Source organism: Pteronotus mesoamericanus, unplaced genomic scaffold (assembly GCF_021234165.1).
Source record: "Pteronotus mesoamericanus isolate MK-2021 breed Mesoamerican mustached bat unplaced genomic scaffold, CSHL_Meso_final contig_33, whole genome shotgun sequence".
Classification (NCBI taxonomy): Eukaryota; Metazoa; Chordata; class Mammalia; order Chiroptera; family Mormoopidae; genus Pteronotus; species Pteronotus mesoamericanus.
Genome location: NW_026555135.1, coordinates 4473692 through 4498355, shown reverse-complemented (window position 1 = coordinate 4498355; position 24664 = coordinate 4473692). Strand labels below are relative to the sequence as shown.

Below are 24664 nucleotides of genomic sequence, written 5' to 3'. Positions count from 1 at the left end.
AGTGAGAGAGAGGAGAAAAGAGAGAAAGAAATATTGATTTGTTGTTTTACCTGTTTATGCATCCATTTATTGCTCCTTGTATGTGCCCTGACTGGGGAGTGAACCAGCAACCTTGGCATATTGGGGTGACTCTCTGCCTGGGTGGGGCTGGAGATTGTTTCTTATACAGCTACATGTGGCAATGAACAGTGACCCACTAATATTTATCTCAGTGAGGGGAAACCCAAGCTAATAGAAATATCAGCACTCTGTTAAAAAGGGATGTGTATCATGACTATATGATGTGACCCCCATCTTGCACCAAGGCAGAACTATAGTAAGAGCCCAGGGAACAATAAGGCTTTGAAGACTTGACTTCAAGTAACGATGGATAAGCTAATTCTTATTTGAGCAGAGATGTTCATCACATTTTTCAGAAGCAACTCTCTGCTTGAGGTAATCAGTCATTCCAAATCTCTTAAATTTTCAGAATATGGAATAGTGCTATGAGTGAGAAAATGTACCTTTGTACCAATGGCACTATTTGCACAGCTGAGTCATGATAGCATTCCCTTTTGGCAGGAAATGAGTCCTCTCAAAGAGGATGTTTAGCAGCATCAGCCAGAGGAGATGCTTATGATTCCTACCTTTCATCCACACCTGCCACCCCCTTGTCCACTTGGTCTAGTGTGAGGCTATCTGCACACAGCGACCCCTTGACCCCCATGATTTTACCTGAGGAAACTCGGCTGCAGAACGACTCTGGCGAAAGCCCCATTGTGAGAGTTTATTAAGACAATATTAGGCCAAGGGCTGGAATTCTTTTCTACTCCCTATAGCCTGTTGCCCGTGCTGGAAAGGGGCTCTATTCTGCATGAGACTGTTTGTACCTATACATGTACAAACTGAAAGGTTTCCTGTTTCTTCTTACAGATTTATTGGTTGCCAGGTAGTGATAGGAACTATGTCAAGTCAAAAGCTCCTGGTTTTCAGCAAGTGGGCCGGTTATACCCCATTGAATTACTTAGAAAAGAGAATATCAGTATAATAAATGTTGACTACAAGAGGTTGTTCTACAACGGGTTGAGGTAAGTGTTTGGCCACACCTCTCTCAGCGCGTATTGCCTCACTTGCACAGACATCTGCACTCTAACCAAACTCTTAGCTTCCCCTCTCCACCTCAGGATTTCTGAGTGTGGCTATCTGTTTGGAATCCCCTATTCTCCTCTTCTTGCTCTTCCCTCTCTTTCGTCCTTTCTCCCTCTACCAACAAACATTTATCAAGTATAGACTAGCCCTTTGTCCTTTGTGCCTCAGTCTCTCATCATTTGACATACGTTTTTGTATGCTTGGCATTTTTGTTTCTTTATAAGGTGATTGTTGAAAAGTCAGACCTCAGAAAGGTGTTTATTTCCTCCTGCGACCAGATGGATTGCAGTACCTCATAGATAGCTTTGTAGTCCACATAGCCAGATTTCTAATAGGCATAATTAAGAACATTACTAAATCATTATTTTAAAAAGTTAAAGCAGCCAAGATGAGAAGAAACTAAAATTATTAACCACCACGTTTATAAATATACGGTGAGAGACAGCTTTCAGACTTAAAAGCACCTGGAAGTAAAATGACAATTTTTTCAAACTTTACTGTTACGAATCACTGCTTAATTTAATCCATAGCTCCATTTTCTTAGGTTTTAAAATAGCTTTTTCAGATAATTCTAAATGTTTAGAAGACAAAGTCTTCCTTGGAGAGATATATATCTAAAATCTCCTTGGGCTTGATAAAAATTCCCCCAGATAACTCTCTGCATCTCAAGCTGTGAACTCAGCTGTGAGACATACCTCTGTGTCTGTTCCTGCTTTTCCCACCTCTTGTCCTTTGGCTGGTGTAACATACAATATGTCCTTTTTTTAGCATTGGAAAATTACATTTTACCTTTATTTTCTAATTAGAAGATTTCTCTTTGCCCAACGACTCATCTATTTTGAGTGTATCTATAATTTTAACATTTTTAAAAGAGAAAATGGCCCTAATATGATTTACTTTTCTTTTAATCATAATTAGATTAATCTAGTAGTTGAGAAAGAATTTTAAGAGCTTCTATTTATTGAGCATTTATTATGTTCAAGTACTGTGGTTGGTAGACTACAAACTCTTTCAAATCCTGGCCTAGTCATTAATTACACATGGGATTTTGGACAAGTTTCTAATTGTCAGTTTTCCCATTTATAAATTGAGAAATACAATAACCTGATTAAATTGCTAAATTATTAAATGAGATAATTCTAATTATGCACATAGTAAAATGCTGGGTAAATGTAAGAACACAATAAACGTTAGCTTCTGCTTTTATCATTATCATCCTTATATGCTCTATCCTGGAAATTGTCTTGATCCCCATTTTGCAAATGAAACTTGGCTCTAAAGTGGAAAAGTTCAGAGAAGTTAGATAATTTGCCATAGTTAATACAGTTAGTCAGTAAGGGACCAAACTGGGCAAATTTAGGCTTGACAGATCACAGAGTCCAAATTATTTTGCCACTGTGCCTTTAAATTTATACCTTGGCCATAGTTACACGAACAAAGTTTCAACTGGCATCAGAATTAAGGGTGTAGGGGGGTCATATCCTGAGTCCTCTTATAAAGTTGAGCAGTTTATTTTACCTCAGCAGATATTTACTGATTAATAATATATAGCATACACCATAATAATTTTATGTGAAAAGTCAGCATAAGCAAGCCATCATCCTTTTCCTTAAGGAAAGCATATATTCTAGTAGGATGAATAAAGGCTTTTCCTATAAACCTATACTACAAAGCTGATCATAATCAACTCATGAGCTGGACTTTATTTCAAATCATTCCCCTAGGATGTTAAACAGTTGCGCATTCAGTTATTTTTATGATGTTTATGATCAGAATATTTGGGATTATGATCACATTTTCAATACATTTTCCATGATCGGTGCTCACTTTCTAGTTCCCTCAGCCCACTGTCACATGACATTGTGACTTTGCCAACTTGACAGACTGCTTTAAATACATTATTTTAAATTAAAATTATATTACTATAGAAACACCCTCTTTTATTTCCGATTTGGGGATTTTTAAGTGTTTTTTTTAACTTTTTAATTTTAAAAACTAATTTATTAAGGTGATATTTGCATAAAATTAACCATTTTAAAGTAAACAATTCAGTGACATTTAGTACATTCACAGTGTTTTATAGCCATCACCTCTAGTTCTGATATATTCTGATATTGGAAATTGTTATTTTCCCTATTTTTTTTTTGACAGTCTTGCTAGGGGTTTATGGATTTTATTTATCATTTCAGAACACCAAATATTTGTTAGTTTTTTTTGCATGTTTGCTTTCCTGTTTATTATTTTTTCTCTTCAATTTACTTTAGGTTTATTTTGCTTTTTTAAAAAAATTAGCCAGCTTCTTTACCTATGTAGAAAATTAGGTAGTTGATTTTTAGATCTCCTGTTCTAATGTAAACACTTAAAGCTATAAATTTCCCTGTAAACATTGCTTCATAGCACCCCACAGACAGTTTCAATATATTGCCTTCATTATCATCCAATTTCAAATATTTTAAATTTTCCTTATTTCCTACTTTACTCCTAGATTCTTTAGAAGTGTGTTAACAGTTTTAAAATTTTAAGTTTCTCAACTACCTTAGTGTTACTGATTTCTGATTTAAATTCATTGTGATGAGAGAACAACTCTGTATGATTTCAGTACTTTCAAATTTATTTAAACTTGTCTGATGGCCCACTCTATCATTTATCTTACTGAACTTCCCATGGCTACATAAAATAATGTGCTTTCTTCAGTTGCTGGGTTTAGTAGACTGCAAATGTCAATTAGTTTAAGTTGGTTGATAGACTTTTCAAATATTTTATACTGAATTTTTTCCTGTTTTTTTTCTATTAAGTTAACACAAAGGATTAGGTTTCAGATCAAACTGACACTTATCAGAGAACTTAATATTATTAATTATTAATCTCAAAGATAAGTGGGAAATCAAGAGGCCCAGACAAAACAAGAAGTCAGGGACATTGATTCTAGCTCCACAACTGTCTTCCTTTATTGGACACATACTCTAAGGCCCACAGTAATATTTCACATAGAAGAGGAGCATTTGAATTATAAAACATCTCCATTTAATACTCCCAGGAAGATGTGTAGCTTATGTGACCTCCTCCAGGGACCCATACCTCATAAATTCACATTCTGTATTTACTTACAAAATACATGATAAAGAAATACTTAACGAGGAGCATCCTTTAAAGAATCTTTTCTATATAAAGCCTCTCTTTCTAGTAAATGTCATTTTTATATTTACAAAAGATGTGGTAATCACGTTGACAAGAAGATTAGACCAAGTCTTCTTTCTGCCTTCTTCCTAATGGGAGCAAACTCCCCCATCAGAAAGAAATGAATGGCTCCTTGTGCCTCATCTGTCAGTTCCCGAGAATGGTGGGTTAATATCTCCAGTTATGATTGTTGATCTTTGTATCTGTCTTTGGTTCTGTTTGTTGTTGTTGTTTTGGCTTCTTATGTTTTAAAACTCTTTTGTTAGGTTGTATACGCATTAAGAATTGTTAGGTCTTCTTGGTGAATTGACCCTTTCATTATGAAATGTCCATTGTGTCTGGTAATAATTCTTATTTAAAGATTACCTGTTCTTTTATTAATATTGTCACACTAGCTTTCTTATAATCAGTGTTTGTATTATACCTCTTTTTCTGTCATTTATCTTTCAACAGATTTGCATCTTTATATATTTAAAGTTCATCTCCTATAAAAAGAATATTATGGGTTCTTGCTTTTATAGACAGCCTCTGCCTTTTAATGGGAATGTTTTGTCCATTATTAACCCTACAGTAGCCTCTAAATGTTCAAGTGAGAGGAAGAATCAAATGTCTCTCACTTTAAATTAAAAGCTAGAAATGATTAAGCTTAGTGAGGAAAGAATGCTGAAAGCCAAGGGAAGCAAAAAGTTTGGTGTCTTGTGCCAAACAGCTAAGTTGAGTATGCAAAGGAAAAGTTCTTGAGGAAAATTAAAAGTGAACACACAAATGATAAGAAAGTGAAACACCCTTATTGCTGATATGGAGAAAGTTTTAGAGATATGGATAAAAGGTCAAACTAGCCACAACAGTCCCTTAAGCTGTGCCTAATCCAGAGCAAGGACCTGGATTTCATTCTATGAAGGCTGAGAAAGGTGAGAAAACTGCAGAAGCAAAGTTGGAGGCTAGCAAAGGTTAGTTCATGAAGGTTTAAAGAGGGAAACCATCTCCATAACATAAAAGTGCAAGGCGAATCAGCAAGTGTTGATGTGGAAGCTACAGCAAGTTACACAGAAGATCTAGCTAAGATGATTAATGAAAGTGGCTACACTAAACAGCAGATTTTCAATGTGGATGCAACAGCTTTACATTGGAATAAAAGGCCATCTAGGATTTTCAAAGCTAAGAAAGAGAAATCAATGCCTGGTCTCAAAGCTTCAAAGAACAGGTTGACACTCTTGTTAGGGGCTAATGCAGCTGGTGACCTTTAAGTTGAAGCCAATGCTCATTTACCATTCTGAAAGTCCTGTGGCCCTTAAAAATTATGCTAAATCTGTTCTGCCTGTGCCCTATAAATGGAACAACAAAGCCTGGATAACAGAATATCTGTTTACAGTATGGTTTACTATTTTAAGCCTACTGTTAAGAGATTCTCTGAAGAAAAGATACCTTTAAAAATATTGCTGCTCATTGATAATGCATCTGGTCACCCAAGAGCTCTGATGGAGATGTACAATGAGATTAATGTTGTTTCTATGCCTGCTAAAACAACATCTATTCTTTAGTCCATGTATCAAGGAGTAATTTTGAACTTTGTCTTATTTTTTAAGAAATAAATTTCATGAGGCTTTAGCTGCCATAGATAGTGATTCCTCTGATGGATCTGGACAAAGTAAATGAAGAACTTTCTGTAAAGAATTCATTATTCAAGGTGCCATTAAGAACGTCTGTGATTCACAGGAAGAGGTCAAAATGTCAATATTAACAGGAGATTGGAAGAAGTTGCTTCCAACTCTTATAGATGACTTGGAGAGGTTCAAGACTTCAGTGGAGGAATTAACTACAGATGTTGTGGAAATAGCAGGAGAATTGTATTTTGAAGTGGAGCCTAGACACAGCTAAATGGCTGCAATCTTATGATAGAGCTTTAATAGATGAGGAGTTAACTTCTTACAGATGAGTGAAGAAAATGGTTTCTTAAGATAGAATCTACTCCTGCTAAGATGCTGTGAATATTGTTGAAATGACAAGAAAGGATTTATAAAATTACATAAACTTAGTTGATAAAGTAGTAGCAGAATTTGAGAGGATTGACTCCAATTTTGAAAGAAATTTCACTGTGAATAAAATGCTGCCAAATAGTATTGCATGCTATAGAGAAATTATTTATGAAAGGAGGAGTCAATTGATCTGGCAAATTTTATTGTTGTCTTACTTTAAGGAATTGCCACAACCACCCCAACCTTCAGCAGCCATCAATATGCAGCAGACCCTCCACCAACAAAAAGATTACAACTTGATGAAAGCTTAGATGATGGTTAGAACTTTTTTTGCAATGAAGTGTCTTAAAATTAAGGTGTACATATTATTATTGTAGGCATAATGTTATTGCATACTTAATGAACTATAGTATTATATAAATGTAACTTTTATATGCACTTGGAAACCAAAAAATTCATGTAACTTGCTTTGTTGATATCTTTGCTTTATTGGAGTTGTCTGAAACTGAACCTACAATTTCTCTAAGGTATGCCTGTGTACCCAGAAGTGGAATTGCTGAATCATATAGTAATTCTAATTGTTTAAGGAACCACCATGTTGTTTTCCACAGCAGCTGCACCAACTTTTCCAATTTTGCACAAGGTTTCCAATTTTTCCACATTATTCACATTGTTGTAGATTTTTTTTTAATGTAGAAATCCTAATGGGTTAGTACTAGTTCTTTAAATATTAGGTGGAATTCACCAGTGAAGCCATTGGCTCCAAGACTTCCATTGTTGGGGAGATTTTTGGTTAATGATTCATTCTCTTTTCTCATTATAGGTTTTCTCATTTTCCTGTTATTCAGGATTCAGTTATGGTAGGTTTTGTGTTTCTAGGATTTTGTCCATTTCATCTAGGTTATCCAATTTGTTGGGGAACAATTATTTATAGTTCTCTTGTATAACTCTTTTTATTTCTATAAAATTAGTAGTAGCATCCTTAATGTTCATTTCTGATTTGAGTAATTTGAGTACTTTTTCTTATTTCCACCTACCTAAATGTTTAACAGTGTTGTTGATCTTTTCAAAGAAATAGCTTTTGGTTTCATTGATTTTCTCTGTTGTTTTTCTGTTTTCTATTCCATTTATGTCTTCTCTAATTTTTCTTATTTACTTCCTCTGCTATGTTGGATCAAGTTGCTCTCTTTTCTACCTTAAGTCGTAAATTTAGGTTATTTGGAATAGTTGTCTCTCTTTTTTTCTTTCTTTTTTTTTAAATGTAAGCATTTATCATTATAAACTTCTTCCCTAGATTAACTTTTGCAGCATCCCTTAAGTTTTGGTATATTGTGTTTTTATTTTCATTCATCTAAGTATTTTCTAATTTCCATGGTGTTTTCTTTTTTGATCCATTCATTGTTTGAAAGTGTGTTTAATTTTCACAAATGTGTGAATTTTCCAGTTTCCTTCTGTTACTGACTTCTAACTTTATACTGTTGTGGTAGGGGAAGATGCTTTCTATGCTATCTATCATTTTAAATCTATTGAGACAATTTGTGGCCTAACATGTGGTCTGCCCTGGAAGATGTCCCCTGTGTTCTTGAGAAGAGTATATATGCTGTTATTGTCAGTTTCAGTATTGTATATATCTTAGAAATAGTTTCTTGTATTTTTTGTCTTCTATTTCTTTTTTTGTTTGTTTGTTTGTTTAATTCTTACCAGAGGATATGTTTACTGACGAGAGAGAGAGAGAGAGAGAGAGAGAGAGAAACATTGCATTGATTAGTTGCTTCCCGTACCCACCTCAACTGGGGATCGAACCCACAGCCTACATATATGGCCTGTCTGGGGATGGAACCCACAACCTTTTGGCATACAGGACAACACTCCAACCACCTGAGCCACCTGGCCAGGGCTGAGTCCTCTATTTCTTTTTCCATTATTTCACTTACAATCTATGTCTTTGGATGTAAAATACATCTCTTATAGACAGCACTAAGTTCAATCATGTGTTTTTATCCATTCATTAAATTTGTCTTTAACCCATTTAAAAAATAATTACTGATGAGAAGGCACTTTTGTCATTTTTTTTACTTCAGTCATTTCTGCAAATATTTGTTATTTTGTTTCCATCTCCTGACATTTTGTTATTTTGTTATTTCTATGTGCTTTGTAATCTGTCCCTTATTTTCTGCATTACTGTTTTCTTGTTTTTAGTTGATTTTTTGGTACTGAAACATTTCAATCCTTTTCTCCTTTTGTGTATATTCTATCCCTATTTTCTTTGTGGTTACCATGGGAACTACATTTAACATTCTGAAGTTATAACTTTTTTCTAATTTATACCAGCTTAACTCCAATAACATACAAGACTCTGTTGATTTTTTTACAGCTCTATTCCTATCCTTTTCATTTGTTGCTCCCATAAAAATATATCTTTACACATTATATATCCCCAAAACATAAATTAATCATTTTAAAATTCATTAGTCTTTTAAATTATATAGAAAACAACATGTGGAGTTAAAAACCGAAATTAAAATAATGCTAGCTTTTAGAGTAATAGTTATTTTTTTCTTTAGATGTATTAGTCTCTTAATCATGTAGAAAAGGAAGAGTATATGTACAATCCATTGTTACAATACCAAATATAATTGTCCCTGTACTTACTTCTATTGAAATCTTTATTTCTCCATACAGTTTTGAGTCACTATTTAGTTAGCCTCTCTTCATTTCACTTTGCAGGACTCCCTTGACTTTTCTTGTGGGGCATATCTAGTGTCCATGAACTCCCTCCGTTTTAGTCTATCTAGGAATTTATCAGTTTTCCCTTCAGTTTTGAAAAACAGTGTCGCTGGATATAGGACTCTCAGTTGACAGTTTTTTAACACTTTGAATATGTGGGTCTACTGCCTTCTGGCCTTCAAAGTTTATCATGGGAACTTCTCTAATGATTTTATCTGGGATCCTTTGTATGTGACAAATCACTTCTCTACTGGTGCTTTTAAGATTCTCTTTTTGTCTTTGTCTTTGAAAGTTTGATTAAAATGTGTTGCCATGTGAGTCTCTTTAAATTCATCTTACTTGGAATTCACTGAGCTTCCTGGATGTTTATATTCACATCTTTCATCAAACTTAGAAAGTTTTCAGCCATTATTTCTTCAGATATTTTTTCTAATTTTTTCTCTCTTCTCCTTCCAAGACTATAACAATGCATGTATTGGTCTGTTTAATGGTAAACAACAGATCTCGCAGACTCTGTTCACTTTTCTTTAATCTTTTTATTTTTCAGACTCATTAACTTTAATTCTTCTATCTTAAAATTCACTGATTCTTTATTCTGACTGCTCAAATTTTCCTTTGAATCCTAAAAGTCAAATTTTCATTTCAGTACTGTATTTTCAGCTCCAGAACTTCCTTTTGGTTTCTTTTTAGGTTTTCTGTCCTTTTATTAATATTGCCACTTTGTTCATCTTATTATTTTTTTTACTTTATCTGCATCTTTCTTTAGTTCTTTAAGTACCTTTAAAGTGGTTGTTTTAAACTCATTGTCTAGAGCCTCTGGCTGGCATGGCTCAGTGGACTGAGCACCAGCCTGTGAACCAAGGGGTCGCCCGTTCGATTCCCAGTCAGGGCACATGCCTGGGTTGCAGGCCAGGTCCCCAGTTGGGGGCATGTGAGAAGCAACTGATCACTGTATCTCTCACACAATGATGTTTCTCTCCTTTTCCTTCTCCCTCCTTTCCCCTCTCTCTAAAAATAAATAAAAATAAAGTCATTGTCTAATATATCGACTTTTTTTAGGGACAGTTTCTGTTGTTTTTCCCCCCTTGAATGGGGCCTACCTTCTTGTTTCTTTGTTTGCTTTGTGATTTTTTTTTTCTTTTATTGTTTCCAGAGAGAGGGGGAGAGAGGGAGAGGAACATTGGATGTGAGAGAGAAACATCGATTGGGTGCCTCTTGCATGTGCCCCAGCTGGGGACTTGAACCCACAACCCAGACCTGTACCCTGACTGGGGATCAAACCCATGACCTTTAGGTCTGCAGGATGATGCCCAACCAACTGAGCCACACTGGCCAGGGGTACTTTGTGATTAAAGAAAAAATAGGACCCTTGAATCTAATAATCTAGTAACTCCAGATTCTCCCTCTTCCTTTGTTCTCCCTGTTCCTCAGGGTTTGCTGTTTTTTGTTATGTATTTATTTGTCTGTTGGTTGGTTGCCTTTGTGCCAAGGACCAGCCTGAGGTATAAACTTAAACACCTTCTCAGGTCCCTTCTGTTCCTTTCCCTGGACATACACAGTCACTTTGTAATATTCCCTATGTATGCAGTTGCTTTTGTGCCCTAGTGTTTAATATCTGGATCCCAAAAGGAGAAAAAAGAAAACTGAAAGGTGGGAAAGAAAGATCACTGGTCCTGTAAATCACGAAAGTCACTTCAGCTGGTTGGGGGGCGGGGGGGGGGCGGGTCCTGCAACAGTGGAAAGAGGTGGAACAAGGGCTTCTCTCTTTAGTCGTACCTCTCTGATCAGAAGCATCAGTCAGTGATCCTAGTGTTACCAGATAGCCTGGTGCTGTTCCAGAACAGCCAATGGGGTCCTCCTGCTCGCCACCCATAGGCAAAATCTCTGGAGGCAGAGTCTGGTGGAAAGGAAAAGGAACCCTTTATTTAAAGTACAAACAACTTGAAGTAATGGCAGTTTTCTGCCTCAAAGCTTGTTTCTTTTAAAACGCTTCAAAGAATCACCCTGCCAGCCACTGCCAGCTCAGTTCAAGGTTGCATCAGGAACTTCTCCCACCTGAATGTACCATCCTCTAAGAATGCAGTGGCTTAGCTGGTTTCCATTTGCTGTCTGGCTTCGATCTGTGCGTCCGTGTCCTACTTGTAGCGCACCGTCCTTTTCCTCTGGCTGGCCTGCTCTGCGTCAGTGTGCCCAGCTGGGCAGGACCTGTGCAGCACAGCCCCAGTCGTCAGCACCGCTGCAGCTTCCCGTGTCGGGCAGCGGCATGGGGCTCGTTGCATTGCCACACAGCTTCCAGGACTGCCACTGGCCGGTCTGCTAAGCCCCGTCCTGCAGGTTGGTGGGGTAGATCCGATGCCCTGCCTGGGCTGGAGCTGGCAGAGCAGAAGCCACAGCAGGAGCCACCATCACCAGACCCCTGACGGAGGGGTCCCTGGCAGAGGAGCGCTCAGGCGGCAGATGGGAATCCACGAGGCTGCTCCCCATCCCCCGAGCCTCCTTGGGTCCCCTCTTATCAGCCTAGTGCCCACAGTGCTCCTGGTCAGGCAGGTCCCAGAGTGCTCAGGGATGGGTGCAGGGAATACAACCAACCAGCCAGGGGAGGGGAGAGCAAAAGTGCACATTTTCCACATGCTCTGCTTTTAAAGGCAGACCCTATAGTCCCCACGCAGAAGTAGAGAGGGGGGTATTGTCCCTTTTATCCAGTCACTTTCCCAGCTCCATGCATCAGCCCTTAGTGCTTCTTTCTGCCGAGTCATGCGTACAGCTACTGGGTAGAATGATTCTCTCTCAATTTATCTTCTTTTCCAGGATTGTTTCTGTTATTTGGGAGTTGTGCCTGTCCATATAAATTTTAGAATCAGCTGACCTAATTGTACAAAAAACCTTGCTGAGATTTTGATGGGAATTGCATTAAGCCTGTGAATCAATTTAGGGGAATTGACATCTTTACAATATCGAGTCTTTCGATCCATGAACACACATGTCTCTCCGTTTATTAAAATGTTTGATTACTTTCATCAACGTTTTGTATTTTCAGTTAATAGATCCTGCACTTTGTTAAGATAAATGTTTACTTTTCTTTGGAGTGATTGTTAATGGTACTGTGTTTTTATTTTTAGTTTCTATCTGGTCATTACTGCCAAATAAAAATGTGATTGGTTTTTGTGTGTTGGTTTCAAAAAACAAAAAGGTAGCTTTTTACTACTGTTTTCTTATTTCTGTTTTTTTTTTTTTAATTTACCTTAGGTGACCTGTAGAAGTGTCTTAGAGACATATTGGGTAACTAATGGACAACGCTCCTGCAAAAGCAGTGCTGTTTTTATTTTACATTTGATACAAAGAGCCTATGAACTTGCCAAGCTTGTATATGACAGATGTGGGATTCATGCCCAGGCTGTACAGAGCTGTTTCTAACAGTCTGTACCATCTCAGGATTAAAAAAATTTTTTGAAGGTCTTACATGGTGTGTTTTCTGAGAATTTTAAGCCTTGAAAATGACAACTTGATTAGAATTACTAGATGTTCCTCTAGTTATTTTCTTCCTGTCTCTGGAGACAGTGTGCAGGTCTCTACTGGCATTTAATGTATTGGGAAAAGTTGGGTTCCATTCCCTCTACTCAATTTTTATAAAAGTTCATTATGTGTGAAATTTGAATATTCATCAAATTGGAATTCATTTATTCATTCCTTCAATTACTACTTATGAAGGTAAGTATTATGCTATGTACTGGATATCCAAAGATGAATAAGACACTGCTTTCATTTAATTTGCTAATACTCAAGTGAAAAAGACCCATAGGAAAGGGTGGTAAATGTTCTGATGGAAGTAAGTATAGCTGCTCCTCAGTGGTGTGCTGGAGCTGGCTCCTGCCAGTTTGTAGGAGCCTATTATTAAATATTCAGAAACTGAAAACCTGTTTTACCAATGGTAGCTAAAATTGGCTATGGTTGGATTATTTATACCATGGAAATTAGCAAATACTACATATAGGGCTTTACTTTTCTTTCTTCCTTCTTTACTATCCCTTAGGCCATCCAGTTTCCTAACACACCACTGTTGGTCTGAGTAGAGGTTTTAAACCCATTCTTTTATCTCATTGCAACATGAGCCCATTCTGTATGCCATATCACAGATTTGTTTCAGGACCAGCTGCTTCTGGTGATTTAAACAACCACCTTTAACAAACATGGTGGCTGTTCCCCTTTTAGATGATGAGGGTAAGATTAAGTCTAAAGCCCCGTGGGTTCTGTTTCTGTTCCAGAGATTATAAAGCAGCCAACATCACCATCAACTTGTACCTTGTCAATGAGCCTTGGCTCTTCTCACTGGCCTGGTGCTCCAGGATTCATTCAGTGACCACAGACAACATTGAGCTCCTGAAGCAGATAAATGTCCCTTACTACCTCATGGTGAGTGGAATATCCGAATTGTTCTCCCTAGTCTGGTATGATGGGAATCCATGTCCCCTACCCCACCTGTACGTGGCCCACTGTGCAGTCCCCTGCGGAGCTACCTAAGAGCAGAGATATCTGTGATTTAGGAGATGGGCATTCTCCCTTCTCTCACACAAATCCTACTATGAACTTGGAAGTGTTCCATTGGCCAAAGAAAACCACATGGCCAAGTCCAGATTCAAGGTGGATAAGGGGGGAAACAACTTCGCTTCTTGGTGGGGAGGGACAGCAAGGTCACGTTCCATACTTTTCTTTTCACTCAAATTTTACAGATTTAAGTAACATTTAATGCACAATTATAGCAATAAATACACCTGTTCTAAGCCATTTAGGAACTTATTCTTGGTGTTGCTGGATGATGCTCACCTGGTGCACATCGTGGAACAGGCCAAGGCCTCAGTCAGTATGTTTCTCAGAAGGGATTAGGAGCCTCAGTTTAGTGGAAGTTGGTTAAGAGGAGCTACTGTACTGGCCTAGTAGGGCTGTTGTGAGGGTTAAATGTGAAAATACCCTAAAAGTGCTTAGAACACTTCCTTAGGTTCTGTAAATGCTCATTAATTGTTAGTTCTTATTATTATGACCACTAGTATTTTTATTAATATTATTATTCAGCCCAAGGAGAGACCTTAGGATGGGGGCAGAATGGCCTAAGAAAGAATAAAAAGTGCCAGCTCAAGTAAGATCAGCAGCATCAAGTAAGCATCAAGTAAGATCAGAGGGGACAGTGGAGGAGGAAAGGGAGAGTCAAAGCAGGGAATTAGAAAACTCACACAGGAGGCCCAGGAGACGGAGTTCTGGGAAGTGGGCGACTCAGGCAAGGAGTGTGGGGGAGGGGCCATGTTAAGGGAGAATTATAATTTCAACCTGCTTACTTGAAGCATCATGATGTAGAACAGTGATTTCTAAATATTGGCTGTGTTGCAGCCTCCCTAGGCTGGGCAGGTCCACTCATGACTCAGGTAGAAGAAAGAAAATGCGTGGAGCCGTGGGGATGCTTGACATGCCTTTATTTGGGGGAGTCACACAGGCCACAAGCCCATGTCTATGTCTGCACGCCCCTCACGCCCGCAAGCCTGCACTCCCGCTCTTCCTCACTCCCTCACAGTAAGAAGCCCCCACCGCCTTAAGGACTAGCACAAACAGAGCCAGCCTCAGGCCAAAAAGTGAGGTAACCTAGCATGAGCTGCGCATGCGAGCCCACTCGAGGCCAAGGGGCAGTTTGTCACACCCAGGCTCAAGGCTGTGGGAACACTGCTTTATCAGACTCCCTCAAGGTTTGGAGAAGCTGCTCCCCCAAGTTACACGAGCACCTGGCTGAGAAGCCAGACTGCCTCCACTTACCCTGCACTGGCTCACAGACTGGTTGCTTCAGTGTCACCTGAGGAGCTTGCTGAAAGCGGAGGAATTCTAAATCCTGCGGTCTGCAGGGAGACCCAGGAACCTGTATTACTAAAAGCTGCCCTGGCAGAGTTGGGTGCACAACCGGGTTTGGGGAGCCAGGCCATGAAAACACAGAGCACAGGAACTCAAGCGACTTGGGCTGTAGTCCTGGGTTCAGAGCAGACTTGCGATGTGACTCCGCTGGGACTCGCCCAGGCCTCTGTGTTGAGGGTCAAGGGAAATGAAGGGTGTGAACTTCTATCCCCTGTAGAGCCCCCACATGTGGAAGGGGACAGCAGCAGGTATTCTCTGTGTCTGAGGCCAGCACTTCTAACCAGCTTCCCCACCGGGTCTGCCGCCCCTCCACTCGGGCCCAGGCCTGACAGCCGAGCAAGGGACTTGGCCCACGTGATCAAAAATCCCTTCCAGCTGGAAAGTTCTTTGACTTTTAAAGTGATTTCTTTTCTGTTTTGCAGACACCAGGTTACTATATGTTCATGTGGCTTCTCCTAGATTGTGTTTCTGCAGTTTTTATTGCTGCCATATTTTATTTTCATTGGTAAGTATATGTTTGTAACTTTAAATGAATTTTTCCCAAAATAAAAATTTAAATATTTCTTATGGAAAGTTGAGAAAACGGTTAAACACTCTTCCTCTAATCCATCCCCCATGGCAAGTTCTCAGGAAGACAGGGTTACTAGTCTGAGCCCTTCATTTCTTCTCATACTGCCTGCAGCTCCTCACACCCCTTCCACCTCCTCAGCACAAGGCAGTATTTTACGGATGAGGGCTGTCACTAAGGCTCAGGTAAAGCCTGTTACCACAGATTCAATGTGATTCTGCTGAGAAAGGACAGAGGTTGAAGACTGTCCGGAACATAGCGGGACGCTGTGCAAAGAGCAAGTCCGCAAACCTGGAAGCCTGGCTTTTAGGCCTGGATTTGCCCCTTGGCTGTTGGTGACCCTGGGAAAATCACGGCCCCTTTGCAGAGAACAGTGTTTATCTGTCCAAGAAAATGACGTTTGCGAATCCTTGACAGGACAGTGCTACAGCACTGCAAGATTGTATATCCTGGAAGAGGAATCTTAGCTAGAGGAGACCGTGGTTTTGTGGACCTCCTCATGCCCGTCATGCCTTCATTTGTGAGTTATCCTTTAGAGGAGGAAAGTACAAATTCCTAAGTGAGAATTTGATGGGTAGTGTTTCTCCTCTGCCTTGGTTTATTGTTATTTTTGGAAAAGGTCTCCAACGCTCATGGGTGGTCTGCTTCCTTCCAGGTGGAGAGAAAGCCAAAAAGAGAGAGTCTTCGAAAGCATTAGCAGTTTCACAGGTAAAGACAGAGACCTAACCCAGTGCTACCCATTGTCCCTAGGACAGAGGGTCTGCTTTCTGTGTCTCTGACAAGAGCTGAGGGAGTCTGGGAAATGGAGGGGTGGGGACTAGGAAGAAGTTGGGAGGAATAGCTGGGCATGGGTTCTGGAGTGCCCTTGACATCAAGCTTCATTTTGGACTCAGTCTCTAAACAGTGAGACTCCTTGGAAGTTTGTGGACATGGTATTTATTTTTAATTTCTTCAACTATTCATTCATCACAGTTCTTGAGTAACCGATTTGTGCCAGGTCTCCTGAAAGGGAATGAAGATAATTGAAGAATGGAGGGTGGCCCACAGAGAACAGTGAGGAAGCAGACAAGAGTCTAGCAATTCGCACCCTGGGTCGAGCACCAGGCCCAGGACAGAGGCTTCCATGGCCCTTAGGGCTGAGTGTGCTTTGTGGGAGGGACTTCAGCTGTGGGTAACGAGTGTTGGAGGGTGGGGAGAACACTGCAGAGGCCCTGCAATGCTGGACTAGGGTCTAGGCTCTGCGTATAAGCCGTCGGGAGGTGGCAAATGAGTTTCAAATAAAGGAGCAATATGCTAGATTGTCTGTGTAGGAGGATGGAAACCAAAATAATGTCTTATTCAGCAGGAGAACCCAGGGGCTGAGGAAGTGAGATAGGCCAGTTAGGGGGAGGGAAGCTAGCTTTAATTTTCAAAAGGAGGTAACCGCACAGTGAGTTATGGGAAGCCAGTGCAGTGGCAAAGGGAAACCCAGTTAGGAAGCAGGGGAGCGTGCAGTGCACGGGACGGTTTCCTTACCCAGCTGCTGGAGCCTCAGGCGAAGTCCCAAATTCATGAATTAATGTAATTTCTGTGGACGGCAGTGACCCTCCTGACGGTGGCAGGTGATTGAATGGTACGACACTTAGAGGCAGGAATGGATCCACGGGGGCTCTGAAAAAATAAGTGCAGAAATTGGAATAATGGAAGGCAATGGTGTTTCATGCTGTGACACTGAAAGTTCAAACCAAGATTGCCCAACACTCTTGAGGGGCGGAGCGTTCTCAAGTAGCGCTGAGGTACATGGATCTGAAGCTCGCTCTCCTGGCTGGTGAGAGGTCTGAAGGCTGTATTCCAGGTTCCTTATTATTTTCAGCAGTTACATGATTAAACTGAGGCTGCCATAACAAAATGTCACAGACTGGACAGGTTAAACAACAGAAATTTACTTATCTCCTGTTCATGGAGGCTAGAAATGCAAGATGGGTGTGTCAGCAGGTTCGGTTCTTCTGCGCCTTCTGTCCTTGGCTTGCCGAGGGCCTCCTCCGTGCCGCGTCCTCAGGCAGCCTTTCCTCCGTGTGCACGTGCATCTTCAGTGTCTCTGGCTGGCTCCAAATTGTCTCTTCTCCAGTCAGACTGGATTGGGGTCCACTCGAACTGCCTCACTTTAATCAACTCTTTAAAGGCTCTGTCTTCAAGTATAGTGAATTTGGGGGCACACAGTTGAGCCCTTGACAGTAATCTCGCCAAGAAACGAAAGTAACTTGGAAATGGCGAGGAAATCATGGATGGGAGAGAAATTTTTAAGGAAAATTCGAAGAGATGTACTCATTACATGAAGTGGCTACAATGCTTTAGGAAAAGTACTTATCAGGATACATTTTTTGTCACTTTAAAGAAGTCAGCCTTTTATCTTCTGTCTTATATAGTTTCTTATGAAAAGTCTTCCAAGATAAAAATGTCTTCCATTTTTTATCTTTGTTCCTCTATTTGTAATATGTACTTTTTCTCTGAATAACTTTATGATTGCTTTCTTTTGTTACTGGTTTTCAGTAATTTGGTTATGGTTTACCTTGATATACATGAGTGTGTGTATGTATGTGTGTTTCTATCATGCTTTGGCATTCGCTGAACTACTTAGATCAGTCAGAGCATAATTTTCATCAAATTGGATAAATTTTTAGTCTTTATTTTTCAAATATTTTTCTACCCCTATCCATTTTCTGGTATTCCACCTACATATATGTTAGACAGTTTGATATTATTCCATCAGTTACTGAGACTGTTCATTTTTATTTTTAGACTATTTCATTTCTGTGCTTAGATTCTATTGCTGTATATATTTATTTTTTATTGCTGTGTAACAAATTACCACAAACCTAGAAGCTTAAAATAATACAAATGTATCACTCACAGATTCTGTGGGCCAGGAATTTAGGCATGGGTTAGATGGGTCATCTGCTTAGAGTCCCGCCAGGCTAAATCCAAGGAGTTGGCCTGGGCTGAGATTTCATCTGAGGCTTAAGAGTCCTCTTCCATTCTTGTGGTGTTTGGCAGAATTCAGTTCCTTAAAACTGTAAGACTGAAGTCGTCCCTGTTTTCTTGATCACTGATGACAGTGTTTTGCTCTGAGCTCCTAGAGTTTACCTTCATGTCTTAGCCACATGGCCCTCACACAACATGGCAACTTACTTTTTCAAAGCTAGCAGAATAATATATCTTATAGCAGATGGATTCAGGAAGAGGAAAACAAACGAAGAAAAATAACAGAAAAAAACAATAGACAACAAGTTGAGACATGCTAGTCATACATCCAAACATTTTATTAATTACATTAAATATAAATGGATTAATTACACAAATCAAATGTAGAGATTGTCAAATAGAAAAAAAAAAGCAAGTCCCAACCATATGTGGTATACGAAAGAAATACTTAAAATACAAAGACACAAATAGATTCAAAGTAAAAGGATGGGGAAAGTGACATGCCATGTAAGCAATCAGCATAAGAAGTAATATCTGAAAACAGACTTCAAAACATGGAACATTACTGGAAACAAAGACAGATTTCATAATGGTGAAAAGGTCAGTATATCAGGAGGGCATTATAAATAAAACTATGTATGCACTTAATAGCAGAACTTCCAAACACATGAAACAAAAAGTGAAAGAGAAATCATAGTTGGAGACTTTAAAAGTCTTCTCTCAGTACCTGAAAGAACAAATAAGCACACACAAGAAAATCAGAAAAGATATAGAAATCTGAACAACAGTTTCAGCCACATTGATATAAAACAAAACCCCAACAACTAGAAGAATATACAATACTTTCAAATGTACATGACATATTTGCCAAAATAGATTACTTGACAAGCCATAAAACAAGTCTCAATAAGTAAATTTTGAAAGACTGGAATCTTACAGAGTATGTTCTGTGACCACAACAAAATTAAGAACAAATACTAATGAAATACCTAGATAAGCCTCTAAATCCTGGAAATTAATGTATTTTTAAACAGCCCATTGATCAAGGAATAAATCACAAGGGAAATTAGGTATTAAGTTAAATACTTTAAACTAAAGGACAATACATATACAACAGTAAAATTTGTGGGGTACCAGCTAAAGCAGGACTTACAGGGAAATTTATAACTTTAAATGTTAGAATGAAGAAAGGTTTAATGTTGATTAAGTTTCTACCTTAAGAATCTATAAAAGGTAGAGTACATTTTCCCCCCAAGTAAAAGAAAGGAAATACTAAAGATAGCAAGGATCAATGAAATCGGAAAAATACAAAGAAAGTGAAAAATTGGTTCTTTGACAAGTTTAATAAAATTGATAAACTTTTAGCAAGATGAGAGGTTGCCAGGTTGCTAATATAATTAATGATGAATAAAAGATGGAAGTATCCAGATCCTAGATGTCAAAAGGAAAATTCTGGACATTTTTATGTCATAAAATTTTACAACTTAAATGAAGTAGACCATTCCTTAAAATACATAACTTGCCAGAACTGAGAGAAAATATAAATTTATAATAACCCACTACCTGTCAGAATCAAATTCATATATCAAAAACCTTCACCAGAAAAAAAATAAAAAGGTTTGGCCCAAGGAATTTCACTGGTTATTCAAATGTTTTAAAAATAATATTAATCTTATACTGACTCAGAAAAAAAACAAGAGGAAGGAATCGGAATACTTCCCAGCTGATTCTTTGAGGCCAGCAATATCTCATATAAGACCTCATGAAGACATTACAAGAACTAAATTTACAGATCAATGTCATTTACAAACGTAGACATAGAAATCCTTAACAAAATGTTAGCAAAGTGAATTCATCAGTGTAAAAAGGCTAATACATCATGAACAAGTAAGGTTTATACCAATAATGCAAGATGGATAAATTATTTGAAAATTAATCAGTATAATCCCACATTAAATAGAAAAAGCATATTTGACAAAAGTCAACACCCATTTATGATAAAAGTTCTGGGCAAACTAGGAAAAGGGATTGAATTTCCTTAATCCAAGATACAAAAAAACGAATGCCAGTATCATTTTTAATGGTGATGCAATGAATCTTTTCCCTGTAAGATCAGAAATAAGGCAAGGATACTGGCTCTCACAACTTGTATTCAACACTGGGCTGGAGATCCTAGCTATTTTAATAAGATAAATGACAGGCATAAAGGAATAAAAACTCCTGATTTTCAGATGTGATTATTTACATTAAAAATTCTAACGAATCAAACAACAAACCTGCTGGAAGTAATAAGTGGATTAAGCAATGTCTCAGGATACAAGATCAATATACAGAAAAATCAATTGTTTATATTTTAGCAATGAGTAATTAGAAACTTTAAAAAATCTTAAATAGCATTTATAACATAAAAACTGAAAACTGCAAATGTTTACTGAGAGAAAGAAGACCCAAATAAATAGAACAATACACCACATTCATGAATTAGAAACCTAGTATCATAGGTGTCTGTTCCCTAAAATCCAGTTGATCTAAAATTCAACTGAAGAGCAGTAAAAACTCCCCCCCCCGCCCCGCCCCCTGTCCCCGCTGTGACGCTGCCAGGGGATGAAGCTCACGTGTGCGGCTGTCTCCTCAAGAATGAAATTACATTCAGGGTAAAAAATAAGCAAGTTCTGGCCTTGCTGCTTTGGATTCTCACTTTCTTCTAGATTTTGGCCCCACAGTTCCTCCTCGTATTGTAAATCGTTAGGTAATTTTAAGATGTTTTCTCGGTTTCGTATATTACCTGGTTTTTAGTCTTCGGTAAGAGTCAAGTTCCTAGCTCCGTTAGTAGACAGTGTCTCCACCAGCTATTTTTCCTGTCAGGTGGTCAGATAAAAATTACTGTGTGGCAGCACTGTGTATGTAGTGGCAAGCAAAGACAAAGTCTCTGGCCATGAAAAGCTATTCTGATAGAAGAAGTGTTTATTTTCTAAAGCAATGGTTGTGAAATGCATGAACCTTAAGAAAATGTCAGTCTCTATCTTCTGAGGGTTTCCATGGGGCACTAGAACCTCACACAACAGACTCAAACTTCAGCACCAGGCTAAATTGGAGGCCATGATAAAATTCGCACAAAGTCTTGGATAGTGAGAACTAGGAGGGGAAGAACCTGAGGTGGTAGGCGAGGGACTGACACATTAAAGGTGACTAGGATCTGACCACATGACCCCAAAGACCGGAGGAGTGATGTTTGAGGGATCTGTTTATGTGTTTGTTCTCTTTTCTATCCCATAGATGTTGAGAATATAAGCCTCAAAAGGAGAGAAAGTGAGAAACAAGAAGCCTTGAATGTACCCGTAGAACAGATACCTTCCTAAGTTAGGGCAGGCCCTCAGGCTCCAGCAGCCTCTGCCCCAGACGTCACCAGAGCAAAAGGAAACACCCAGGGTCCAAGGAGGAGGACAGCAAAACAGAGCCGGCCCAGGAAACCACCAAATCTCTGGTGCCTGCATGGAAAACTATACCACTGATGCCCACTGAGAAAGCCTCTGAATCCACCCGAACACCCACCTAGGAGGCCAACAGCGAGGCCACCCTCCAAACTGCAGAGCCTGGCGGCAAATGAACCATCATTTCCCTCCATAGAGGTCCCTCATCCTGAAACAGAACCCAAAAAGACCCCCTCTGTGGAGTCCTCCCAATAATCCTGTTTTATGATGTTTTCCACCACATCCAGCGTGTCCTCCTTTGGGCTGTCTTCAAGAATTAGCCACATCTCGTTCACTTCTTATTCTTCCTCTCTGAGCCTCAGGGCGGCGATGGTGGGCACTGGTCAGGAAAGGAGCGCAGAAGGGCATTTGAGGCTCTCAGGAGAACGTTCTGGTCGAGACTCTTTATAAAGGATGCAATTCCAGTGTACGGGCAAGGGAAAAACAGCTGTTGTGGTCTTGGAGCTGGAGCTCATTGTTGTCCGGGTGATACAGGGTTTGCCTCATCCTAACCCTTCCTAGTACTCCCTGCTAATGGAGCAGCTGTGGTGAACATCGGCATGTAAATAAAGGCAACTTTTCAGGAATGCAGAAGGTAAATCGTGCATTCCTTGGACCCTTCTGTGATGACTCAGGCTGACAAAGACTAGGAGATCGGTGTGCAAGCGATGCTATCCTGAATTGGGAAATCAGAGGTGGCATGGGCGTGAGTTGGGGGGAAGGGTTTTTTCCCACATGCACTTTTTTTGTGATCTAGAGTGAAGGGGGATGCTTCCTAATACCTTGCTGTTGGCTGATTCACCAGTGGAATGATGGGCATAACCCCATGCCCACCCAGTGGCCTTTGGCCTTGAGGGGAAACTAGAGCCCAGAACAAGTATCCGGAGCCCCTTCTGTCTGGCAGACAATGTTAGAAGCAGTGAATTGAGTTCCACTAGGTGGCCACCACCTATTCGCAGTTCTCCTCTGGGCCTCAGTATCCCCCGCCATGTGATGGTGGTGGAGGGCGGACCACTGCGGCGCCTTCCTCCTGGCGCAGATTGGCCCCGGGCTGGCTGAGGAGTCCTGTAACCGTTTGGGGGACAGGGCGGTCTTGGACAGCCCCATGATCATCCCAGAAAGCAGGGCAGTCTGGTCTGGGACCGCCGTTTCCACAACCGGCCCCTCTCCCTGCCACAAACATCTGGGGAAAACAGGACTAGTCTCCCTGTGGGGTGGCTGGGCACCTAGAGGAGGATGAGCCCAGACATGGGCGTGTGAGGGCGAGCAGGACTTGGCTCTGCTGAGGATCAGGGGGCCCCGAGGCAGATCGCAAGCACGCCCACTTCAGGGGGGTTCTCTGCCCTCGCTTCTCCAGGCACTCCTCCCAGCCACTGCTCCAGATCACTCCTTCCCTGTTCGAAGCCCCCTCCCCCAGACCCGCCCAGGTCACGGACCAACTTGGTGGTTCCATCCTGGTCACACAGTAACATTTTACCGGCACCCAGTGGATGTAAGGATTTAGCCCAAGGCAGCATTGTTCTTCGGGTTTCTTGGTGGTTTCCTGATGAGCCAGGGAGATGTTTCTGGCAGGAGACAAGAGCCCCTCTGGCTCCGTGGGCCTCAGTTAAGGTTCAGAAGCTGGTCCCTCCTCCAAATCCCCCGCCCATGCCCGCTTAGTTCCTCACCTGCGGTCTGGCTATCCTCTGCAACCTGCCCTGGTCTCGGCCAGTCCCTGTAAGTGCCTTGCAGGCACACCTTGGGCTCAGGCACCCCTACCCCCAAACCCAGACCAGCTCGGCCCTGTACACACAGACCAAGGAGAGAGTTATCCAGGCCACGCACACACGGGGCCCTGTCCCCACTTCCTCTTTCCCTTCTCCTCCCATTACCCGAACAAAGACACTCTAGGGCCAGAAGGTGAACATGTGCTTTATGTCCGGAGGTGGCCAAGAAAGCAGGCTCAGCACTCACACCGCAATATATAAAAGTGGCCTGCCTCCTTCACCCCAGCTGAGGGCCCTGGACTTGGGGGAACTGAAACAGGCCCTTAGGTGCCTGAGCGTTCTTGGTTTGGTTGGTTTGGTTTGGTTGCTCCCAGCAGGGAGCACTAGTTTGTCCTCTTGATTCCCTGACCCAGGGGTGTAGAGAAAAGCCAAAGGAGGTCACGTGGCAGGGCTGGTCTGAGATGAGAGAAGCATGCAAGGGGCACGGGTATTTACAATTGGGAAGGCCGCTATGAACCAGGACCAAATCCAACCCAGGGGCCTCAGGGCAGCCGGAAGGGTGTTCTACATCCCAGCAAGGCCGCCTCTCTGGAGGAAGGGCCAGAGTCCAAGCTAGTGCAGTCACGGGTGGCCAGCCAGCCCAGCCTCCCTGCTCGGATGGCCAAGGCCTTCCCCCAGCTGTAGAGGTGGCCGATGGGCCTGAGCCAGCAGCTGCCTGGGGAACAGGAACAGAGCTGGTGCTGCCTCCATGGTGTTCATCTGCCACTCCGGGAGCCCCGCTGTTTGCTCATGGCTGTGAGCATCTGGCTGATATAGGACGTCAGGAGGTCATCCATCTTGTAGCCCTGGAAACAGTAGCAAGAAGATACACAGGGCACAGAGTGGGACAGGGCCAGCCCACTCAGACCTAGAACACAGCTCCCAGGAAACGAGGCAGAACCCTGGACAAAGGCAGATCCTGGTGTGCTGTGGACTCTGTCTCCCTAGCTGCACAGCTGAAGGGTGGGATTCGTCCAGCCATATGTCCAAGGTTCCAAGCTGTTATAACCCCACATTAAGGCC

The 24664-nt window shown here is 40.8% G+C and overlaps 2 protein-coding genes across 3 annotated transcripts in view; one reads left to right on the top strand and one right to left on the bottom strand.

Moving 5' to 3' along the window:
- Positions 1-21938, top strand: part of GDPD4 (glycerophosphodiester phosphodiesterase domain containing 4) — a 69112-nt gene extending 47174 nt beyond the window's left edge. Inside the window, 5 exon segments of the mRNA XM_054576186.1 lie at positions 913-1067; positions 13271-13418; positions 15320-15402; positions 16121-16173; positions 21703-21938. Coding sequence (XP_054432161.1) covers positions 913-1067; positions 13271-13418; positions 15320-15402; positions 16121-16173; positions 21703-21938 — 675 coding nt within the window.
- Positions 21939-24320: 2382 nt separating this feature from the next.
- The window catches only part of MYO7A (myosin VIIA), a 66357-nt gene continuing 66013 nt past the window's right edge, over positions 24321-24664 (bottom strand). For both annotated transcript variants that reach the window (XM_054576158.1, XM_054576159.1), the window contains exon 47: positions 24321-24447. In XM_054576158.1, the coding sequence (XP_054432133.1) occupies positions 24358-24447 (90 nt within the window). In that variant the 3' untranslated portion in view covers positions 24321-24357. The remainder of the gene's footprint in view (positions 24448-24664) is intronic.